Source organism: Belonocnema kinseyi, chromosome 7 (genome assembly GCF_010883055.1).
Source record: "Belonocnema kinseyi isolate 2016_QV_RU_SX_M_011 chromosome 7, B_treatae_v1, whole genome shotgun sequence".
NCBI lineage: Eukaryota > Metazoa > Arthropoda > Insecta > Hymenoptera > Cynipidae > Belonocnema > Belonocnema kinseyi.
In genome coordinates, this window is record NC_046663.1 from 22,986,273 (window position 1) to 23,005,107 (window position 18,835).

The 18,835-nt window shown below is 28.8% G+C and overlaps 1 protein-coding gene across 1 annotated transcript in view; it reads right to left on the reverse strand.

Annotated features, from left to right (window-relative positions):
• Positions 1-18,835, reverse strand: part of LOC117177333 (sn1-specific diacylglycerol lipase alpha) — a 187,094-nt gene that overhangs the window by 83,379 nt on the left and 84,880 nt on the right. The window contains exon 3 of the mRNA XM_033367959.1: positions 11,707-11,918. Within this exon, the coding sequence (XP_033223850.1) occupies positions 11,707-11,918 (212 nt within the window). The remainder of the gene's footprint in view (positions 1-11,706; positions 11,919-18,835) is intronic.

An 18,835-nucleotide genomic window follows, 5' to 3' on the forward strand; every position in this document is an offset into this window, starting at 1 on the left:
AGGAACATTGTATTTCCAATATACTTTTTACTATGACACTTTACAAATTTACACTAATGATTTATTATTAAAATAAATTCCATAAACAAATTCAGAACTTAACGGCTTTTTAGATTTTTAACTATTTGAACATTTTAAACAAATTAGTTTTTATAAGAAAATGTATGCACTGTATATTTAATAAGAATTAAAAAAGAAATTAAAACTGTACAATGGTAGAAACATTCATTTTCATTAGTTTCAGTAATTATTTCTTTTCATTAATTTCTTTCAGTAATTTCATAATAGTCTGTATGAATTTTAGTACAATTTAGTTGCAATGCGGCCACAAACGAGTTTATTCGAATTTCTTACAGTTGCCTAAACATTTAGCCAGATGAGAGGAAAACTGCAGAAAACCACCTTCCGAGTTTGGCCGGGTTTTCAAAATTCAAATACACAACCTGGTCCTACCTCGTAGATGTTCACCCATCCAAGTGTTAGGGGCGCTCGAAATGGCTTGACATTTGGACTCTTCTCGGGTCGAGATCATTTATCATGTATTTCTATGAAAATTGGTACGCACAGACATTTCATATGTTTTTTATAAACTTGCAAAAAAATGTATAGTGTTTAGCAATAATTTATTCTGCATCTTGAGAGGTTAGCCGCGAAGGTCCGTGTAGAAATAAAAGTTATTAAAGCAAAAATAAATATCGCAGTATCATATTAAACTTCATTTACAAATAAAATAATTGCAAGTAAACCAGTCGGTCGCGCGCGAAGCGCGCGTGTGAACTTCTAGTCAAATAAAAATGCCTTAATACAGTGAAACTCTTCTATAACGCCGATTTAGGGGCTGATGGTGGGTGGGAACTAACTCATTATATACCGTTCCGTTTTTATTTGTTCATGCGCGAGTTCTCGCCTGAGTGACAACTGGAGACTCCGCGCAGCTCCTGTTACACCTATCTGCGACACGGCGTCACCTCTCGCAACGGATATAAAAGGAAGGGCTATTAAAGGGTTTCACTGTATTTTTCTAAATACCTACAAATATTCAAAATCCTTTAAAAATTTTCGAAATCTGTTGAAAGTTTATAAGCTCTAGAAAATTACTCAAATGATTTAAAAATGCAGTAAAACCTCGATTATCTGAGGTAATGTGGGGAGGGGATACCTCGGATAAGCGAAAACTCGAATAATAAGGAAGAAGTATAAAATTCGGAAGAGTGATCTATTTTTGATATATTTTAAATAAAAAAAAACTAATATAATCATTTAGCAAATAAAAGTAAACAACTTACGAATGTGGATTTATCTTTATGGTACAAAGCATTGTAACTAACGCGGCGCAAGGAAGTCGGTAAGAGAGCACTGTAATGATTCTCCGTATTATCCGAGCATACACCTCGGTTAATGCGGAGTACTTGGATACGGTTAACCTAGTTCCACACAATGGAGAAAAAATACAGGAAAAGTGGGAAATGTCCCTGGGGGTTTATAGGAGCATCCATAGACCTGAATTCAATAGTTTGTAACCCATGGGTTAATTTCTGGTTGAAAAAGTGACTATGGTGAATTTAGCTTAAAAAATTGAATTGAGAAACAAAAGTCACTAAAAATAAATGTCTGTCGGTCGGAGAAATCTAGGGAGATCCGCAGGTCTTGGCTTAGGGGCAGTGACCTCGATTTTCGCGAAGTTTTCCTTCCGCTTGCATTAAAGCAGTACGCTCATTGGTCGCCCGACAACTGCAACCAATATAGCCCTAGTGAAATCGAAAACGGAAAAAAGAAAAATTCGCGAAAATAGAAACCACTTCTCGGGGGATCGTAGCTCTGGGGCGAAGAAGCTAGGGAGTTGTAGTTTCGGCTGAATTCGGGGAGTCCGGGGCACGGGGGCGCCCTAGATCGGGATGTTCTTCGTTCGGACAGGTGTTGGAGTAAAGAAGCCAGGGACATGGCTTGGGCCGGATCCCCGGGAAATCTGGCCGACTTGGAAAGAAAGGGGTCGGAAGGAGGAGACCACAAAACTCTTGTGAGAACCAATGGATGCGGAGGGTTGGGGCGTATTCACGATCGGGGGTCTCCTCGAAACATGAACGGATTGGAAGTCCGGGGGGGAGGGCAGATAAAAATTCTAAGAAATTATTTTATCTAAGGAAAGTACAGAAGAGAAGAAAGGGAGTATAGTGGGATTGAAAATGAAAGATTCAGGTAGGCCAGGGGTGGCAGGTCGACGCGGCGTAGAAACGAGTCTCAGCGACGCGCCAGCCCATCCTGGGTGACTTATTACACGAGAAACACCTTTGGCATCCCGCGTTTGCGAAAAGGATCAAAATTATATTTCCCTAGAGAGAAAATATGTTCAAAAGGTGCCAGTGTTGTATTTTCATGAAATTTCGTGACGGTATCTTCGACGTACTCTGAAATGTATGGTAATTGACATTCTCGGCGAAGGACAGATTTCTTGGTATATCTATGTGTTTTGGTTATACGTTTGGGAAATTTAGTTTAGATGATCTGAATGTGAATAATTTTGTTTTTTGATGTGTCTTCCCAGACGGTACAGATGTAAGTTATGACAGATCGGATAAGCATTTTTTAGTTTAGGATTCCATAACCAGGTTTTAGATTTGAGTGTCTATTAATAATGAGGCAGTTATTATTGATTTTTTATTATTGAGACCCTACTTAGAAGAGACATAAGAAGTCACAGAAACACGAGAGCCTGCATGAAAAAATGGATGGACATAAAAGAAGCTAGAGAAGTATGCCAGGACAGGAACGTATGGCGGCAAATAGTTAATAAAAAGAGTGTCAGTAGAGTGAATGATGCTTGAAACAAAGACCTTGGCTACTAATGGACCCAAGTGGGGAACCTTACATAACGTCTTCGTGAGGTTCTTCGCTTGGGGTGATTGCTAGAGAGATTGATCAGCAACCTGGGTCGGAGCAGTGTTGCGGAACGAACGTGTTATTTATTTAAATAGCACGAGCATTCTGGATCAATCTGAAAAATTTCTATCCCTTCCACGAACTACTCCTTTCCCCTGCCGAGTGATTCAAGCCTACCCCGTAAGGGAAATGGCTTAATGGTGTAATAATAACATTAACAAAGTAGAACCACTCGCGACGCAAGCGAGTAGAGAGATAGGTAGACACGTTGAGTGGCTCGTGAGGTTCAAGTTTACTAGAGAGTATCATTTTTTGATGTCGCTAGGAGGGGGCGCCGCGCGATTGGCTCGCGCTCAACACGGAACTTTCTTTAAGCGTGGAACAAACATCTAAGCCGCACGTCGATTAATGGATTTTTTTACACACTGAACTTTTTACTCAGTATTAAATTTGAACAACACCGGTATTGGTAACAATTTTCGAATCGAAAGATTTCTAAGTAAATACAAAATATTCGGATAAAATCATTTTTTCATGAAAACAGGCGCTGAATTTTATCAAATACATATAACAAACGTAAACATGTATGTGAAAATTAATAATGAATAAAGAAGGTTTTGAAAAGTAGAAGGAAGAAGCCGTGCGTCAGGGCTCACCATGCTCAAGTTTACTGACGAGTTTCATTGTGACAATGTCGCTGGTAGGAAACTTAGCGCGGATTGGCTCGCGCTCAAAACGGATAAGTTTATAAGTGTGGAACGCACATCGAAGCCACGTTCATACTGTGGGTTGCCAGGAGAGACTTTAACTTTTTAATCAGTCACGAATTAAGCGATGCATTTTTAAAAATCGAAAACCAAACTTTAATCCCTGTCAACTCCAAAATATTTGTAAAAAATGTATCCTTATATCTTATAATATACTCGTACTTAAAACGAAAATGTTCTCCTTTCCAATTGAATAAAAATTTTACAAGTATAAAATGTTCTTCTGCGATTTTAACAAAAGTTTAAAAATTATATTTTGTAGTATCAAACTTAATAAAAATGTTAAAAGAATGCAATTTGTTCTCCTTCAATGAAACAAAAATGTAAAAAAGATTCTCTTTGAATTATGCAAAAAATTATATACAAAAATTTCTTCCCTTTCTTGTAAAAATAAAATCGTAAAATTCAAACATTTATTTACACATGAACCCTTATAAGTTAAATTATTATAATCTTAAGTCGTTCCAAATTAACAATTGTTGAATTGCTATTTATATAAAAAAAATCAACATGTATAGTTAAAAATTAAAAGTGTTAAAAATGTAATAATTAAAACTGCAACATTTAGAATTTAAATTTTATCTGAAATATTGCGAGATTTTAGGAAATTTTTAATTGAAATTGATTTGAACATCTAATTTTTTAGACTGAAACAATATCAAAAAATTTTAATTAAAATTTAACTGAAACTGAAAAAATTGAAAAATTTAAATATTGAACTTGATATTTTAAAAAGTTGGTCACAGTAAATTCACTTTTCAGTTAAAAATTAGATTAATTTGTTGATTCTCTTGTTGAAAATAATTTATTTTCAACTAGAGATTCAGTTACACCATTTTTTGTTGAAAATATGTGTTTTTTGGTAGAAAATTCATCTATACAGATAAAATGTAATATTTTTACTTGAAATGTTAGAAATATTAAAGTGCTTAAAATTGAATTTAATATAGTACGCACATTAATTTTATTTTAAATAATTTTTTCTCTTATTTTTGGGACAAAAATCCTAATCTGAAATTTGAAAACTTTAACAACTTATAAGTCAAGTTTATGTTTTGCACCCTTTCAGGATTTACCTAGCGAACTCGTAAATCCGGGTGTGAACCGTACAATTTTCCTCAATTGGATTCACGTCATGTACTCTGAAAAATACGGATCACGGTTATACACAAGGTCTTATGAAATGTCACCCGGGCGCGAGAGAAAATGCCAGGAATTGATGGGATTTTTACGACACGTTGCGGAAGTCTCTTCATACACTTTCGTAAAAAATTATCTACACGGTTATCGCGAGCGGTACTAAAAATCACTGCTGAATTTCAAACAATACCACTTATTAAAAAAAGAAGCGGAGAACTTTTTCAAACATCCGTTGGAAAAATTATGAACCTCTGCGCTGAATGATCCCTAAAAGAGATATTTGTTATTTTTTACAGATAATATACCACGTGCGAAGTTTGAAAAAAGTTAAAGAAATTCTGGAATTTCGTACTTAGACTTGAACTCGTGGCATCATCTAGAAAAGTTATAGCCAGAATGTACAAATTTTACTACAGACTTTAAAGTTTTGTCTTTTAATTAAGGTAATGAAACTTCAAAAATCTTTACAGGTTCCTGGGTTGGGAGTGAAAATGTCCAAGCGTTTCTGCGCTCGGTTTCAGTCGGCGAAACATAGCCAGGCAGCTTGTAAATTTTTTGTCATATCTTGGGAACCCTTAAAGACTTACCTTTAATTTAAGCAAATAGAATTTTTTAAATCCTTATGGGTTCTCGAGATATGAGTAAAAATGTCCAAGCATTTCTGCGTCGGGTTTCAGTCGGCGCAACCAGGGAGGCCAGTTGAAAGATTGTAAATTTTTTTTTATACCTTGGGAACTCGAAGAGATTTTTAAAGTTTTATTGGCAAAAATGAAACACAAGATTTCAAAGGTTACGTACTATCAATTTCAGTTTTTTTGCCACAAGTTTCTAAAGTCGCAGCACGAGTTGAAGTTAAGGTATAAAATCTAAGAAATTCTGGACGATCACCGCTTTCACGGCCGACAGCAGTAATCGCAGACTAAAACTTGACTAAAAGGCTACAAAATCACAGAAAATAATAATTTAAATCTTACCTTTAATTCAAGCAAATCAAATTTTAACAATGTTAACGGGTTCCAAAGATATGGGTAAAAATGTCCAAGCGTTTCTGCGTCGGGTTTCAGTCGGCGTAACCAGCGAGGCACAGCAGTATCGCCCACTAAAACTCGACGCAGATATGCTTGGTAATTTTTGGTCCTATCTCGCGAACCCATAATAAATAATTGAGATTCATGTATTTTGTTGAAAATTTTTATTAAATATTGTTAAAAAATCATTTTTTGCTTAAAAATTCAATTGCTCTGTTGAAAATTTGTCTTTCTGGATTGACAATTCAACTATCTGGTTAAATAATTTATTTGTTTTCTTGAAAATTTAACTGTATTGTTGAAAAACGTTTTTTTTTTAAATTTAAAATTAATTTTTTTTTAATGTAACTGTTATTTGAATTAAAATGCTTGTTTTTCAGTTTAAAATTCATCTTGGTTCAAAATTCATCGATTTCGTTAGAAAATTGTCCTTTTTGGTAGAAAACTTATCTCCTTGGCTAATAATTCAACTACGATTATAAAATTAAATATTTGGTTAAATATTCTATTTTTTTGTAAAAGATTTCCTTTTTTAATTAAAAATATGGGTGTTTTATTTTTAGTTGTAAATTTAGCTTCTTTAGTTGAAAATTAAACTGATATTTGATTGAAAATTTTTGTTTTGTGTCGAAAATTCAACTACGTGGTTCAAAATTCAATGATTTTATTCGAAATTTGTGGTTTTTGGTAGAAGTTTATTTTTTAAGTATAGACGAAAGAGAAAAAAAGATTAAGAAAAAAGACCTTAGAAAAAAAATTCCACCTTGAATATTCACCAGTATGAGGTTGGTTGTAAACTCCACTTTTTAGTGAAAAATTAATGTAATTCTTAGGAAATTTAACAATTTTGTTAAAAAGTCATTTTTTGTTTGAAGATTCAATTGTTCTGTTGAATATTCTATTTTTTGCTCAAAGATTTCTTTTTTTTCAGTAAAAAATCTAAGGTCTTTTTTTAAGTTTTGGCTAAAAATATTTGGTTTTTAGTTGAAAATTTAACTATTTCGTTGAAAAGTCATTGATTTCATTAGAAATGGGTTGTCCTTAGTAGAAAATTAATTTTCTTGTTTAAAAATTCAACCACCTGGTTGATATTCGAACTAATTGTTAAAAATTCATTTTTAGTTTTTTTGGTTTTAGTTGAAAATTCTTCTTTTTGATTGAAAATTTAATTGTTTATTTCAAATTCGTAGTTTTTTGTTAGAAATTTAGATTTATCTATTCTAGTCAAAGATTCTTCCTTTTAGTTGAAAAGATATTTCCTTGATTAAAAAATGGCTTTTCAATAAAAATGTATGTGTCTATTTTTGGTCGAAAATTTATATTTTTTATTTAAAAATTCAATTGTTTGGAGGAAAATTGATCTTTTTAAATCATAATTCAACTACTTCGTTAAAAATTTATGTATTATTTTTAAATTCATCTTTTTTGATTGAAAAATTTATATTTTCGTTTAAAACTTCAATTATTTGGTTGAAAATTGATATGCTTTCTACAAAAGTAATATCCCCGGTTATTATTGTATATTTTTTCTTGAAAATTCAATCATTTGGTTAAAATATAATCACGTTTTTAGAAAATTCACTTTTGTGAAAAAGTGTCTTTTTGGATAAAAGTTCAACGGTTTTGACGAAAATTCGTCCTTTAGAGATAAAAATTCAGCTAGTTTGTTGGAAATTTAAAATATTTGTTTGACAATTAACATTTTAAAAAATTTTGTTGATAAGTATCATTTTTGTTACAATTTTTTTTAATTCGTATTTTTGATTGACTTCAACTGTTTTTTTTTTATTATTTAGAATTAAAATTTTTTTTTAGGCTAAAATATCAATTAATATATTTTTCGTTGAGAATTCATCTTTTTAAGTTAAAAATTCATTTTAGTAAAAAAATTTATCACTTTGCTTGAAAATTTATCTATTTTATTGAAAAATCATTTTTGGTGAAACATTTATCTTTTTTATTAAAGATTCAACTATTTGGCTGAAAATATATCTTGTTCAATTAAAATTTATTATATATTTTGTAAAAAATTCATCCCCGAGATGACTTTTTTTCAAAAGGCGAAAAAAGGCCGCAGATTACGAATGTCTTGGGTAGGTTTTCGAAATATGGGTCAATTTTTGTTTAAACAATTTTGTAAAACAATTCCATTATTCATAGACAAAAAACTTTTATAAAATTAATTTGAACATAGCTGAGCAAAAATAAAACTTTTTCGCATCTTGCACTTTTTTCGAACGAGAAAAGCATTTGCAATGTACAGCGTTATAAAGAAACGATTTTTTAACAAAATTTTCATATTTGCACAGGGTAACCTCAGAATCTGTAATTCTGAAAAATGTAAAACTTGAACACTGTCTATATCAAGGATACATCTCTTAAAAGGAAAAAGAAATCTTCCGATCGAATAAAAACTTCGCTCCTTACATTTTTGTTAAAAAGTTGTTATTTTAAAGAGGAAACCGTTTAGACTCTTCATTTATTAATAAACAATCATCCAGATCAACTAGTACATTGCAAACGGTTTCTCGTACGAAAAAAGTGCAGGACCAAAAAAAGTTTTATTTTTGCTCAGCCATTGTAAAAACAATTTTATTTATTTTTTTGTCAATAAATAATAAAATTATTTAAAAACATTGTTTAAACAAAAATTGTCCAATATTTCGAAAACTTTTGTTAAAAAATAATCCGTTTTAGCTAAAAATGTGCGTAAGACTATTTTTCGCGGAGTAATCCACCATAATTTTATAAAATCCAGAGTAATCTTTTGTAATCCGGAGTAATCTTATTTTACTTTATTTTTAGGAGTTGTTTATCCTCGGTGTACATTATTGATTTAAGTGAGAACATGGAATAGAAAAAATACAGAAAAAATAAATTTGTTATTTTTTCAATCTCTATACTTTTTAACAGCGCACTAAAAAATTACTACAGCTCCCTCATTTTTATGGTTTCGTTGACAGGGTCACGTTTTTATATTCTGGTACTTATTCAACTTATTATTGTTCTTTCCACTGTATTAACCGCTGACCCACTTTGTGTGTGACATTTACCGCAGTTCATATTTTATAGTAAAATATAAAAATAGAAAGAGATTGCAATTTAGACAATATTGGCATATGTCTGGTGAAGCATGCATAGGCATTTTATAATAATTTTCTTTTTAATAACATTAAGATTCTAGCTAGGGAAATAAAAATTTATACCTGTTCAAATTCGACTTTTGGTAATCGACGCCCCATCCCAATTTGGACGTTTTCCGGCAGAAGGAATTCTTTATTTTCTTTTTTCAAATTAGTCTGTTTGTTTTTAAATTAGGCTTTTAATTTTGTTATAAATAAACGAATATCACGAAAAAATGACAATTTTCTATTTGACTTTCTCGGTGATTATAATAAACAAACACAAATTTTTATACAAAAAATATTTGTTGAAAGAATATTTTTCATGATTTTCGATAACTTTACGTTTTTTTTAATTATGAATTTTCCCGGTATATATGATAAACAAACAAAATTTGTATAAGCGAATTATTTGTTGAAAGAATGTTTTTCAGGATTTTCCATAATTTTACGTCTTTTTTAACCTATACTGTAGGAAATTTGAATAAAAACAATATAATGATGAAGAAATTTCTACTTGAGATTTTTATTGTTAATACTTTAAACAAATCCATTTATCAGGTATTTTCTGTCAAAAAACTTCGTTTTTCCGATGTAATTTTTTAAATTAGGAATTTTATGCTAATTTTAGAAAACTTCATAATTTGTTGATTAATCTTATGATTTTTTTAAACAAATGCATAGACAAGGCATTTTTCGAAAGAAAAATTCGTTTTTTTTCGATGAATAATTTTTTAACTAAGAACTTCATAATAATTTCAGAAAAAATGCATCATTTATTGATCTATTATATTAATTTCTAAACAATTTTAACAAAAAAATGCATTCTTGGGGTATCTTGCGACGGAAAAATTCGTTTTTTTTATGTCAGTTATATTCAAAAGAAATTAAATATAATAAACAAATGCATTATCTTAAAGCTGCAGCGTTATTAAAAAAATTAAATTGAATTAGAAACAGAGACCGAAAGGACTGAAATTTTAAAAAAATTTCGTTGAAAAATGACCAAATAATGTATATGATTATAAACGTTGTTTAACACGTCTTAGAATTTATCAACTAGTTATTATTGTAAATTAAGTTATCATTAAGTTCCCAATTAAAAAGGCTGATATCGAAAAAACGAATTTTTTCGTCCACAGATTTCCGAATAATTCATTTATTTGTTGAATTCGTTTTAAAAAGCCGTAAAATTCCTCAACTAATCATGAATTTTGCTGAATTTATTATGAAGATCACAATTAAAAAGTCTGACATCGAAAAAAAAGAATTTTTTCGTCGAAATATGCCCAAAAAATGCATTTGTTTATTAAAAATGTTTCAAGAAATCATAAAATTGTTTAATAAATTATGAACTTTTTCTGAAATAATCATGAAATTTCTAATTAAAAAAGTTCTTATAAAAAAATTAATTTTTTATCAGCAAATGCCATATCTGTGCATTACTTTATTAAATTTGTTTAAAAAATTATAAAATCCATCAACCAGTTAAGAATGTTTCTGAAATTGTCACGGCGTTCCCACTGCCTGATTAATGCATTTGTTTATAATATTAACAATAATAATGTCGAGAAGAAATTTGTTCATCATTATATTGTTTTTATTCAAATTGATTGCAATATAAATTTAAAAAACGTAAAATTATGGAAAATCGTAAAAAAATTCTTTATGCAAATGAATTGTTTATAAATAGTTTTTTTGTCTATAATTTAATATTGAAAAATCTTGAACGAATATTATTCTATAAAACTTAGGTGATATCAACAATTTTCATGATATTGATGAGAACCGGGAACGTCAAATATAAAAAATAGCTATTTTTCATCATATTTGTTTATTTATAAAAAAATCGAAAGCCTATTTGTAAAAGCAGCCTGTACAATTCTCTTGGAAATGTTGTCAGCTTTAAAATTTTTTTTTTATCGAAATCGATCAATATTTGTGGGCTGTACGTTATTTTGAACTAAAAAAGTCCTCTTTTCCCACTGTTCCTCGGGTTTTCAAAATTAATATTTTTAATAACCTTTTAAAGAATCTTCTCGGAATCACTTCGACCTAATTACTTTTTATTTCGAGCCCACCGAATTCAAATCTTATAGTGCCCGGAAAATGCCCGCAAAAAAACTAGAATAGCAGTTTTATGTCAAACACATGCTGAAGAATGTTTCTCAAGAAAATTTCACCATGAATCGTTTTTGGTCTATTAAAAATAATTAATTATGAAAAAAGCATCTTCATGATAATTTTAACATTAGATTGCTCTCTAGATTTTTTAGGCTATTTTCTGCGCACACTACAACAGACTGGGTGAGGTTAAAATAATAGATTATTGCGGGTTGTGTGGGACTGCGTGTTGTGTGGGACTGCATGCTGTGCGGGACTGCACGTTGTGTGGGACTGCATGCTGTGTGGAACTGCATGTTGTGTGTGACTGCATGTTGTGTGTGACTGCATGTTGCGTGGGACTGCATGTTGTGTGGGACTGCATGTTGTGTGGGACTGCATTTTGTGTGGGACTACAGGTCGAGCGGGACTGCCTGTCATCATAACGCATACGATTTTATCTTGAAGCAAGTTTGAGAACGAAGTGTCGACTGCTCCACTTCATTACCATAGATTAATATAGATTTTATACATTGATTTTTGAAATTTATTTATTTAAAAATAAATTAATTTAGAAAGTATGATCAGAAAAGTTTTTTCCCCCTGGAAAAATGTTTAAAATAAATATGTAAAAGGTGTACGAGGATAAATGATGCTGAGATAACTTACATAGTCGTATATAAAGAAGATATTGCATGGGCGCTCTTGCTGTGGTATCCAGAATACTTCCTCTTGTGGCCAGAAAGCAGATGGAAAACTCGACGGCCATACATGATATGAAAATCACCAAGTATCCGATAAAATATTCCCAGAGCAGCAGAATACAATAAAGGCTGCGATTCCACTCAAAAAATCCCAGTATTGCCCCTACCACGATCACCCTAAAAATAAAAATAAAAAACAACATAAATGTTTACTCTTTTTGAATAGTGTAGTCATAAACAATTATTCACAGTTTCCGGAAAATTTAAAACGACACTTTTATGTAAAAATTAATTAATTAATAATAATAATCTTCACATTAATTAATTCACTTTGTCGGGATTGTGAATTATTTCATAAAAAAGATACATTTTCAAAATAGACTGGAATAGTTTAATTTTCAGTTAAAACCGTTAATTTTCGAGAAAAAAAAGGATATTAAAAAAAATTTCAAAAAACGAGATAAATCTGAAATTGAAGTAATGAATCTTCAATCTTTAAATTAGTTTTTTTTATTTGGTTCAACCTCAAGCTAGTAGATAAATTTCTAACCGACAAAGCTGACATTTATATTCAGAGAGATGATTTTTCAATCAAATAGATGAATTTTTAACCATAAACATTAACTTGAAACTAAGAAGATCAATTTTCCACCAAAGTAGAATAATTTTCAACAAAAAATAAAAATTTTCAACCAAGAAAATTAACTCTCCACCTGATAATGTCAATTTTCAACAAAATAGTTGAAATTTCTATTGAAAAAATATAAATTTTCAATAAAAAAGAAATTTTTAGATTTTAACATACAAAAATGAATTTTAAATAAAAAAAAGTTTTTAACAAACAAAAAATTATAAAAGAACCAAAAAATATTTTTAAACAAAACACAAAAATGTTTTAACCCAACACTTAAATTTGCGTGCAAAAAGATTAATTTTTAAACGAAGAGATTAACTTTCTATTTAATAAGAGGTATCTTTAAATAAATACAAAAATTTGTGAAAAATTATTTGAATTTTCAACCTAAAAAAGCCTATTTACAAACAAAAATGGAATAGTTTAATTTTCAACAAAAAGATTAGTTTCTATCAAAAGGTTGGATTTTCAACAAAATTCATGTTTTTTTATCTCAAAGAGTTAATTTTTTAACAAAAAAATTAGTAGTTAAATTTTCAATTAAAATGAATTAAAAAAAAAATCAATAAAATATTAAACATTTGAACTGGAATAATTGCATTTTCAGTGAAAAAATTAATTTTTAAACGAGAACATTAACTTTATTTTCAATTGGATGAATTTTCAAATAAATACAAACATTTGTAAACAAATATTCAAATTTTCAACTAAAAAAGGCCAATTTATAAATAAAAATGGACTAGTTGATTTTTCAGTTAAAAAACTAATTTTAAATCAAAAAAGAAATATTTTTAACGAAACATCTTAAATCTGGACTTAACTTAAATATTTTCAATTAAAATGATTCATTTTAAAATTAAAATATCAATTTTAAACTGAAAATTAAACAGTTATACTTTGAGATGAAAATATTATATCTTGATGTTGAAGAAAAAACACATCAACAGCTAATTAGTTAAATATTTACCCAAAATGATAAATTTTAAACTAAAATGATAAATCTTCATATAGGAAAGTTGAATTTTCAACAAAAAGATTAGTTTCTACCAAAAGCCCGAATTTTCAAAAACATTTATGTTTTTTTAAACTTAACGAGATCATTTTTTAACCAAAAATTCAGTCGTTAAATTTTCAGTTAAAAAGAATTTTAAAAAAATTGAAATAAAATATAAAATGTTTAAACTGGAATAATTCCATTGTTAGTAAAAAAATTAATTTTTACCAAAAAATTTAATAGTGAAATTTTTATTTGAAAAAATTAATAAAAATTAAAAAAAAAATAGTTGTCTCGATTGGAATAGTTAAATTTTTTGTAAAAGAATTAATTTACAATCAAATAGTTACATTTTCAACCAAAAGGTTAATTTTCAAGCAAGAAGATTAATTTCTAACAAAATTGATGAATTTTTAACAAAATGAATGTTACCCAACTTGCAAAAATAATTGTTTAACAAACAATTAAATACTTAAATTTTTATTTAAAAAACTTGTCAGCCAAGAAAAAAACTGGAATATTTAAATTTTGAGTGGAGAAATTAATTTTCAAAGATGAATTTAATAGTGAGATTTTTAGTAGAAAAAATTAATTTTTAATTATAACAAAAAAACAATGACCATCAATTTAGTTAAATCTTCAATCAGAGGGATGAATTTTCGAATAAGATGATTAATTGGAAAAGTTAAATTTTTTATAAAAATTAATTTTGCAACCAAATAGTTACATTTTCACAACCAAATAGGTGGATTTTAAATTCAAATAAATAATATTTTACCAAAAAAAATTAATCTTTAACAAAAAAAAGCGAATTTTCAAATTAAGATAAATTCTGAAATAACGTCTTCTCCGTTCCTCTTTTCGCTCTTAAGAATTAAAAAAATTCTACTTTCCTCATGAGTTTTGAGTTGTTGAACATTTTCTTATTTCCTTTATGGGGCTGAATGAACAACGAAACTTTAGTATATTTATGTAAATGTTCTTTTAATTTAATGAAAAAAAAGAAATAAAAAAATATGAAATAAAAAAAAGAAAGCAGATTTGGAGGTTGCCTTCTCTTTCTTTGTTTCGTTATTTAAATAGCGACATTGGAGGGTATGTTTCCCAAATTTGAACATTAGATTTTCAGCTTTTTTAATTTCTAAAAATTTCTTAAATGAGTGTAAAGTATTTTTTTGAAATATTTATTACTGTCCGTTAGTATACAGAAAAAGTGCTTACGCTTCGCATTTATGAGCTCAACATTTCTATTCAGCAATAACAGCAAATCATGACTTGCTTGCTAAAGTTGGAAGCATTCATGGAAACGAATCAACCGGAAATTTCTGCACATTGTGTGTAGATATAAACCGATAAACGACGAAAACTCCCTCGCAAGAAAGGAGGCAGTCAAAAGTCACCTCTTGTTAGATTTATCGTATATATTTCTTATGTAAAATCACTCAAACTTTTATGGTTGCAATTTAAACTTCTCGATTGTAAAATATAAAACAATTTAGATACCATTTTTTTTGCAATTTAGATGATTAAAGCTTGGTAATACTGTGAGGCCTGAATTTAAATATCACACTCAGAAAACGATTTGGTTGAATTAGATAGGCAATACCGGTTCTGGATCAAGATTTCTACCTTACCGACATCGAGAAGATTCGAGAAGGTTCATGTCTGTGATAAAATTCTAGAAATTTCAAGAAGGGACTTGGTGACGTTACAGAATAAATTGAGCAATTGTAAGAGCTAAATTCACGTAAAAAGCTTCAAGGTTATTTAATATGAGAAAACCTGGAAGCTGTTTACGCGAATCCACCTCTCACAATTGCACAATATTATTATTCTGTGATATCACCAGGCCCTTCAAGAACTTTCTAGAAGCTTAGCATGGACCTGAACCACTGCAGCTTAGAAGCTTTTCTATGTTGGTAAGGTAAGAATATTGGCACAGACCTGGTACTGCTTACATGTTAAATTAACCGAATTTTTGTTCGTTACACTATAGCATATGGTTAAAATATGGACAACAAAATATTTGGTTAACCCAACTATATTTTTTGTTTGTTTTAACCAAATATTTTGGCAGATGGAGTATTTGGTTGATTAAACAAAATAATTTTCTTGGTTCAATTAAAAATTATGTTGCATCAACAAAGGTATTTAATTCACCAAAACTTTCATATCCTAAAAAATAGATTTTGGAATTATCAACCAAGAAAGATTCGATCTCAACAAAGAATTTTGTAACCCAAAAATATAAATTTTTAAGCCAAAAAGAAGATTTTTCTACAAAATATTTAATTTTTCAACTAAAAAACGATTTTTCAATAAAATACTTTAATGATCCACTAAAAAGTATAAGTACTAAACAACAGTTGCATTTTCAACACAGCAGTTGAATTTTCGACTAACCAATATTAATTTGTGAGAAAATAGTTCAAAATTATTGAATTTTCAACTAATTAGTATAATTTGCAAGAAAAACTAGTGAATCCTCGCCTGAAAGATAAAAATTTTCAATAAAATAGTTTAATTTGAGTCAAATGATGAATATTTCTACCCAATGATAGAATTTGTAGTCAAAAGAGGAGAATTCCGAAACACAAAATACTGTAAACTATTTGAATATAAGGAAATAAATTTCAAACTAAACTGAAAGGACGAATTTCCTATTAAAAAATAATTTAAAAAATTAAATTATGTAAAATTATTTAATTTCTTTATTTAACAAAAAAGTTTGAATTCTGACCAATAAAAGCGAATTTTTAACAAAATTATGCAATTTTTCACTAAATAGTAGAATTTTTAATAAAAAGTGATGAGTTCTGAACCAAAAATATAATATTAGACTTTCAAATAAAACGAATATTAATTGATTAATTTTTTTAATAAACGATTGAATTTCCAACGAAATAATTAAATTTTGTATCAAATAATAAAATCTGTAATCAAAAGAAATGAATTCTGGGCCAAAAATATAATACTAGACTTTAAAAAAAACAGGGATAGAAATATTAGATATATTTTACCCTTTCAGGAAAGAATTAAAATTTTTATCTGAATATCAGCATTTTTAACGAAAAATTGAGTAGTAGACTGTTTAGAAAAAATTCAATTTCAACCAAAAAGAAGAATTTCCTACTAAAAGATGAATTTTAAATAAAAAAGGACCCATTTTTTCAAAAAGATGAATACGTACCAACAAAAGTTAATTTTTCTATTAGAAAAGATGATTTCTAAATCGAAAATATACACTGAAAAAAATTGTTAGTTCAGCCAACTATTTAGTTAGTAAGATATGGTACTGCTATTTTATTAGTGAATACAATAATTTCATTAGTTGCAGTGACTATTCAGTTAGTGTCAGCAACTAAGTAAATGGTTGTTCCAACTAATAAAATAGCAGTACCATATATTATAAACTGAATAGTTGGCCCAAGTAACCATTTTTTCAGTGCAATAGTAGACTCTTCATTTAGGCGGAAAAAAACGAAAAAAGGGAGAAAAAAAGGAATTTTTTGGAAAACAGAGGAAAAAAGATGAATTATGAAAAAATGGGAAATCTAAGAAAGTGTAAAGTGTGTGATTTAATAACCCGTATTAAAAGTGTATATCGAGGAAGCAACTGGTGTTATATTGAAATATAAATTGTAACGATTCGTAAGAAAGGGGTTTATTTTGTCGAGTGGAACATTAATTTTTGAAATAAATATTAATTAAAAAATCTTGAGCATAAAATGATCTTCTTTATTTTTAAACAGATTTTTCTTAAAATTTGGATTCTATATTAGTAGACAACCAAGGGTGCTTCTAAATAAAAATTCCTCCCTTACCGTCATCCTAACCGTTCCAAAGCTGAAGTGGTTTATATCTGTGCTAAGTTTTTAAAAAGTACTCAAAGGCTCCCAATGGCGTCACACAATGACATTGCGCAATTGCGAGAGAAAAATTTGCGTGAACAACTACAAGAATATTGATTTAGTATCTCAATTAAGCATTTCACGTAAACACATTTAAGGTTTTATTTTGATTTGTTATTGTATCTTCTACTGCATCATATACTTATAATAAAAAGCAAATCCAAATAAAAATATTACTTTGAGAGTCTTTGCGTGAATTGCTTAATTGAGATAATAAATAACCTTGAAGTTGTTTACGCAAATTCGCTTCTCACGATTACGTAATATTATTTTGTGACGTCATCGAGAGAATTCTTGCCGGTCGGATGCTTGTTCCATTAAGCTATTACAGAGAAAGAAAGAAAAATATTTTTTCAGAAATAGACACTATCTCAAACCAGGTGTTAATATTTACGACACGAGTAATTAAAAGGATACTGTATTATCATCAGAGGCAGATACAATCTACCAGTGTAGATTTCGTTCCACAATTTGTGAAAATAGAAATTCAAAACTGTCAATCAAGTTAGCTCTTCAAATAACAGACAATAATTAATGTCATTTTTTATTAGATGCAAAATAGTTTGAACAAATTTTATAATAATTTTTTCTAATTTTTAGAAATTTATCGCGTACCCGAACCATTTCAACTGTTCTCACCTACCCCTTCTGGATATTGATTCACTCGAAATAATATTCCTGATTTTAATTTCGAATTATCTAAATTACCATAATTATGATAATTCCAAGTCTCGAGGTATTCAAGTTTCCTCCTCAACTCTTAATTACGAGTTTCAAATTATAGAGACAGCCTTCAGAAAGAGGTAATGATTATTGAATTAATAAACTTAAGTTCAGGATGAATCTTGTTTCAGAAGTGAGAAAAGCGTGGAAACAGTGAAATCTATAATCTATTTCAAGAAATTTTCTCTCCATAAATAATTGAACATTTTATTTAAGACTTATATCTTCTTTTTTAACAAAGCCTTTACATACAAATTTGGTAAATTATGTAAAACTTTATAATTACTGTAACAAAATAATTGAATTATTGACAAAAAAATATCTTTTTAACAAAATAGTTGAATTTTCAAATAAAAAAGATTAGACTTAATCAACGAGTTCAATTTTCTACAAAAAATAATTTTTAACAAAACAGTTGCATTTATAGCCCAATATTAGAACTTAAAAAGAATTTCAGCAAAATAGGCGAATCTTTCACAAATAGTTGAATTTTAAACAAATAAGTTATATTTTAACGAACAAATAAGATGCATTTTTAACAACGACAAAAATAACTTTTCAACCAAAAAAATAAAATTTCAAACGAATAGTTACATTTTCAAAAATAAATATCAATTATTAACAAAACAGTTGCATTTCCAAGAAAATAGTTGCACTTTTAATAAAAAGAGACAGTCGATACACATTTTTCAGAAGACATTTGACTTGTCCACAAAAAGGTTACTTTAAACCCAAAAGGAAGAATTTTTGGCAAAATAAATAAATAATCAATCAAATGATTAAATTTTTATCAAAAAAAAATGAACTTTTAGCCAAAAGTAGTTGGTTGGTT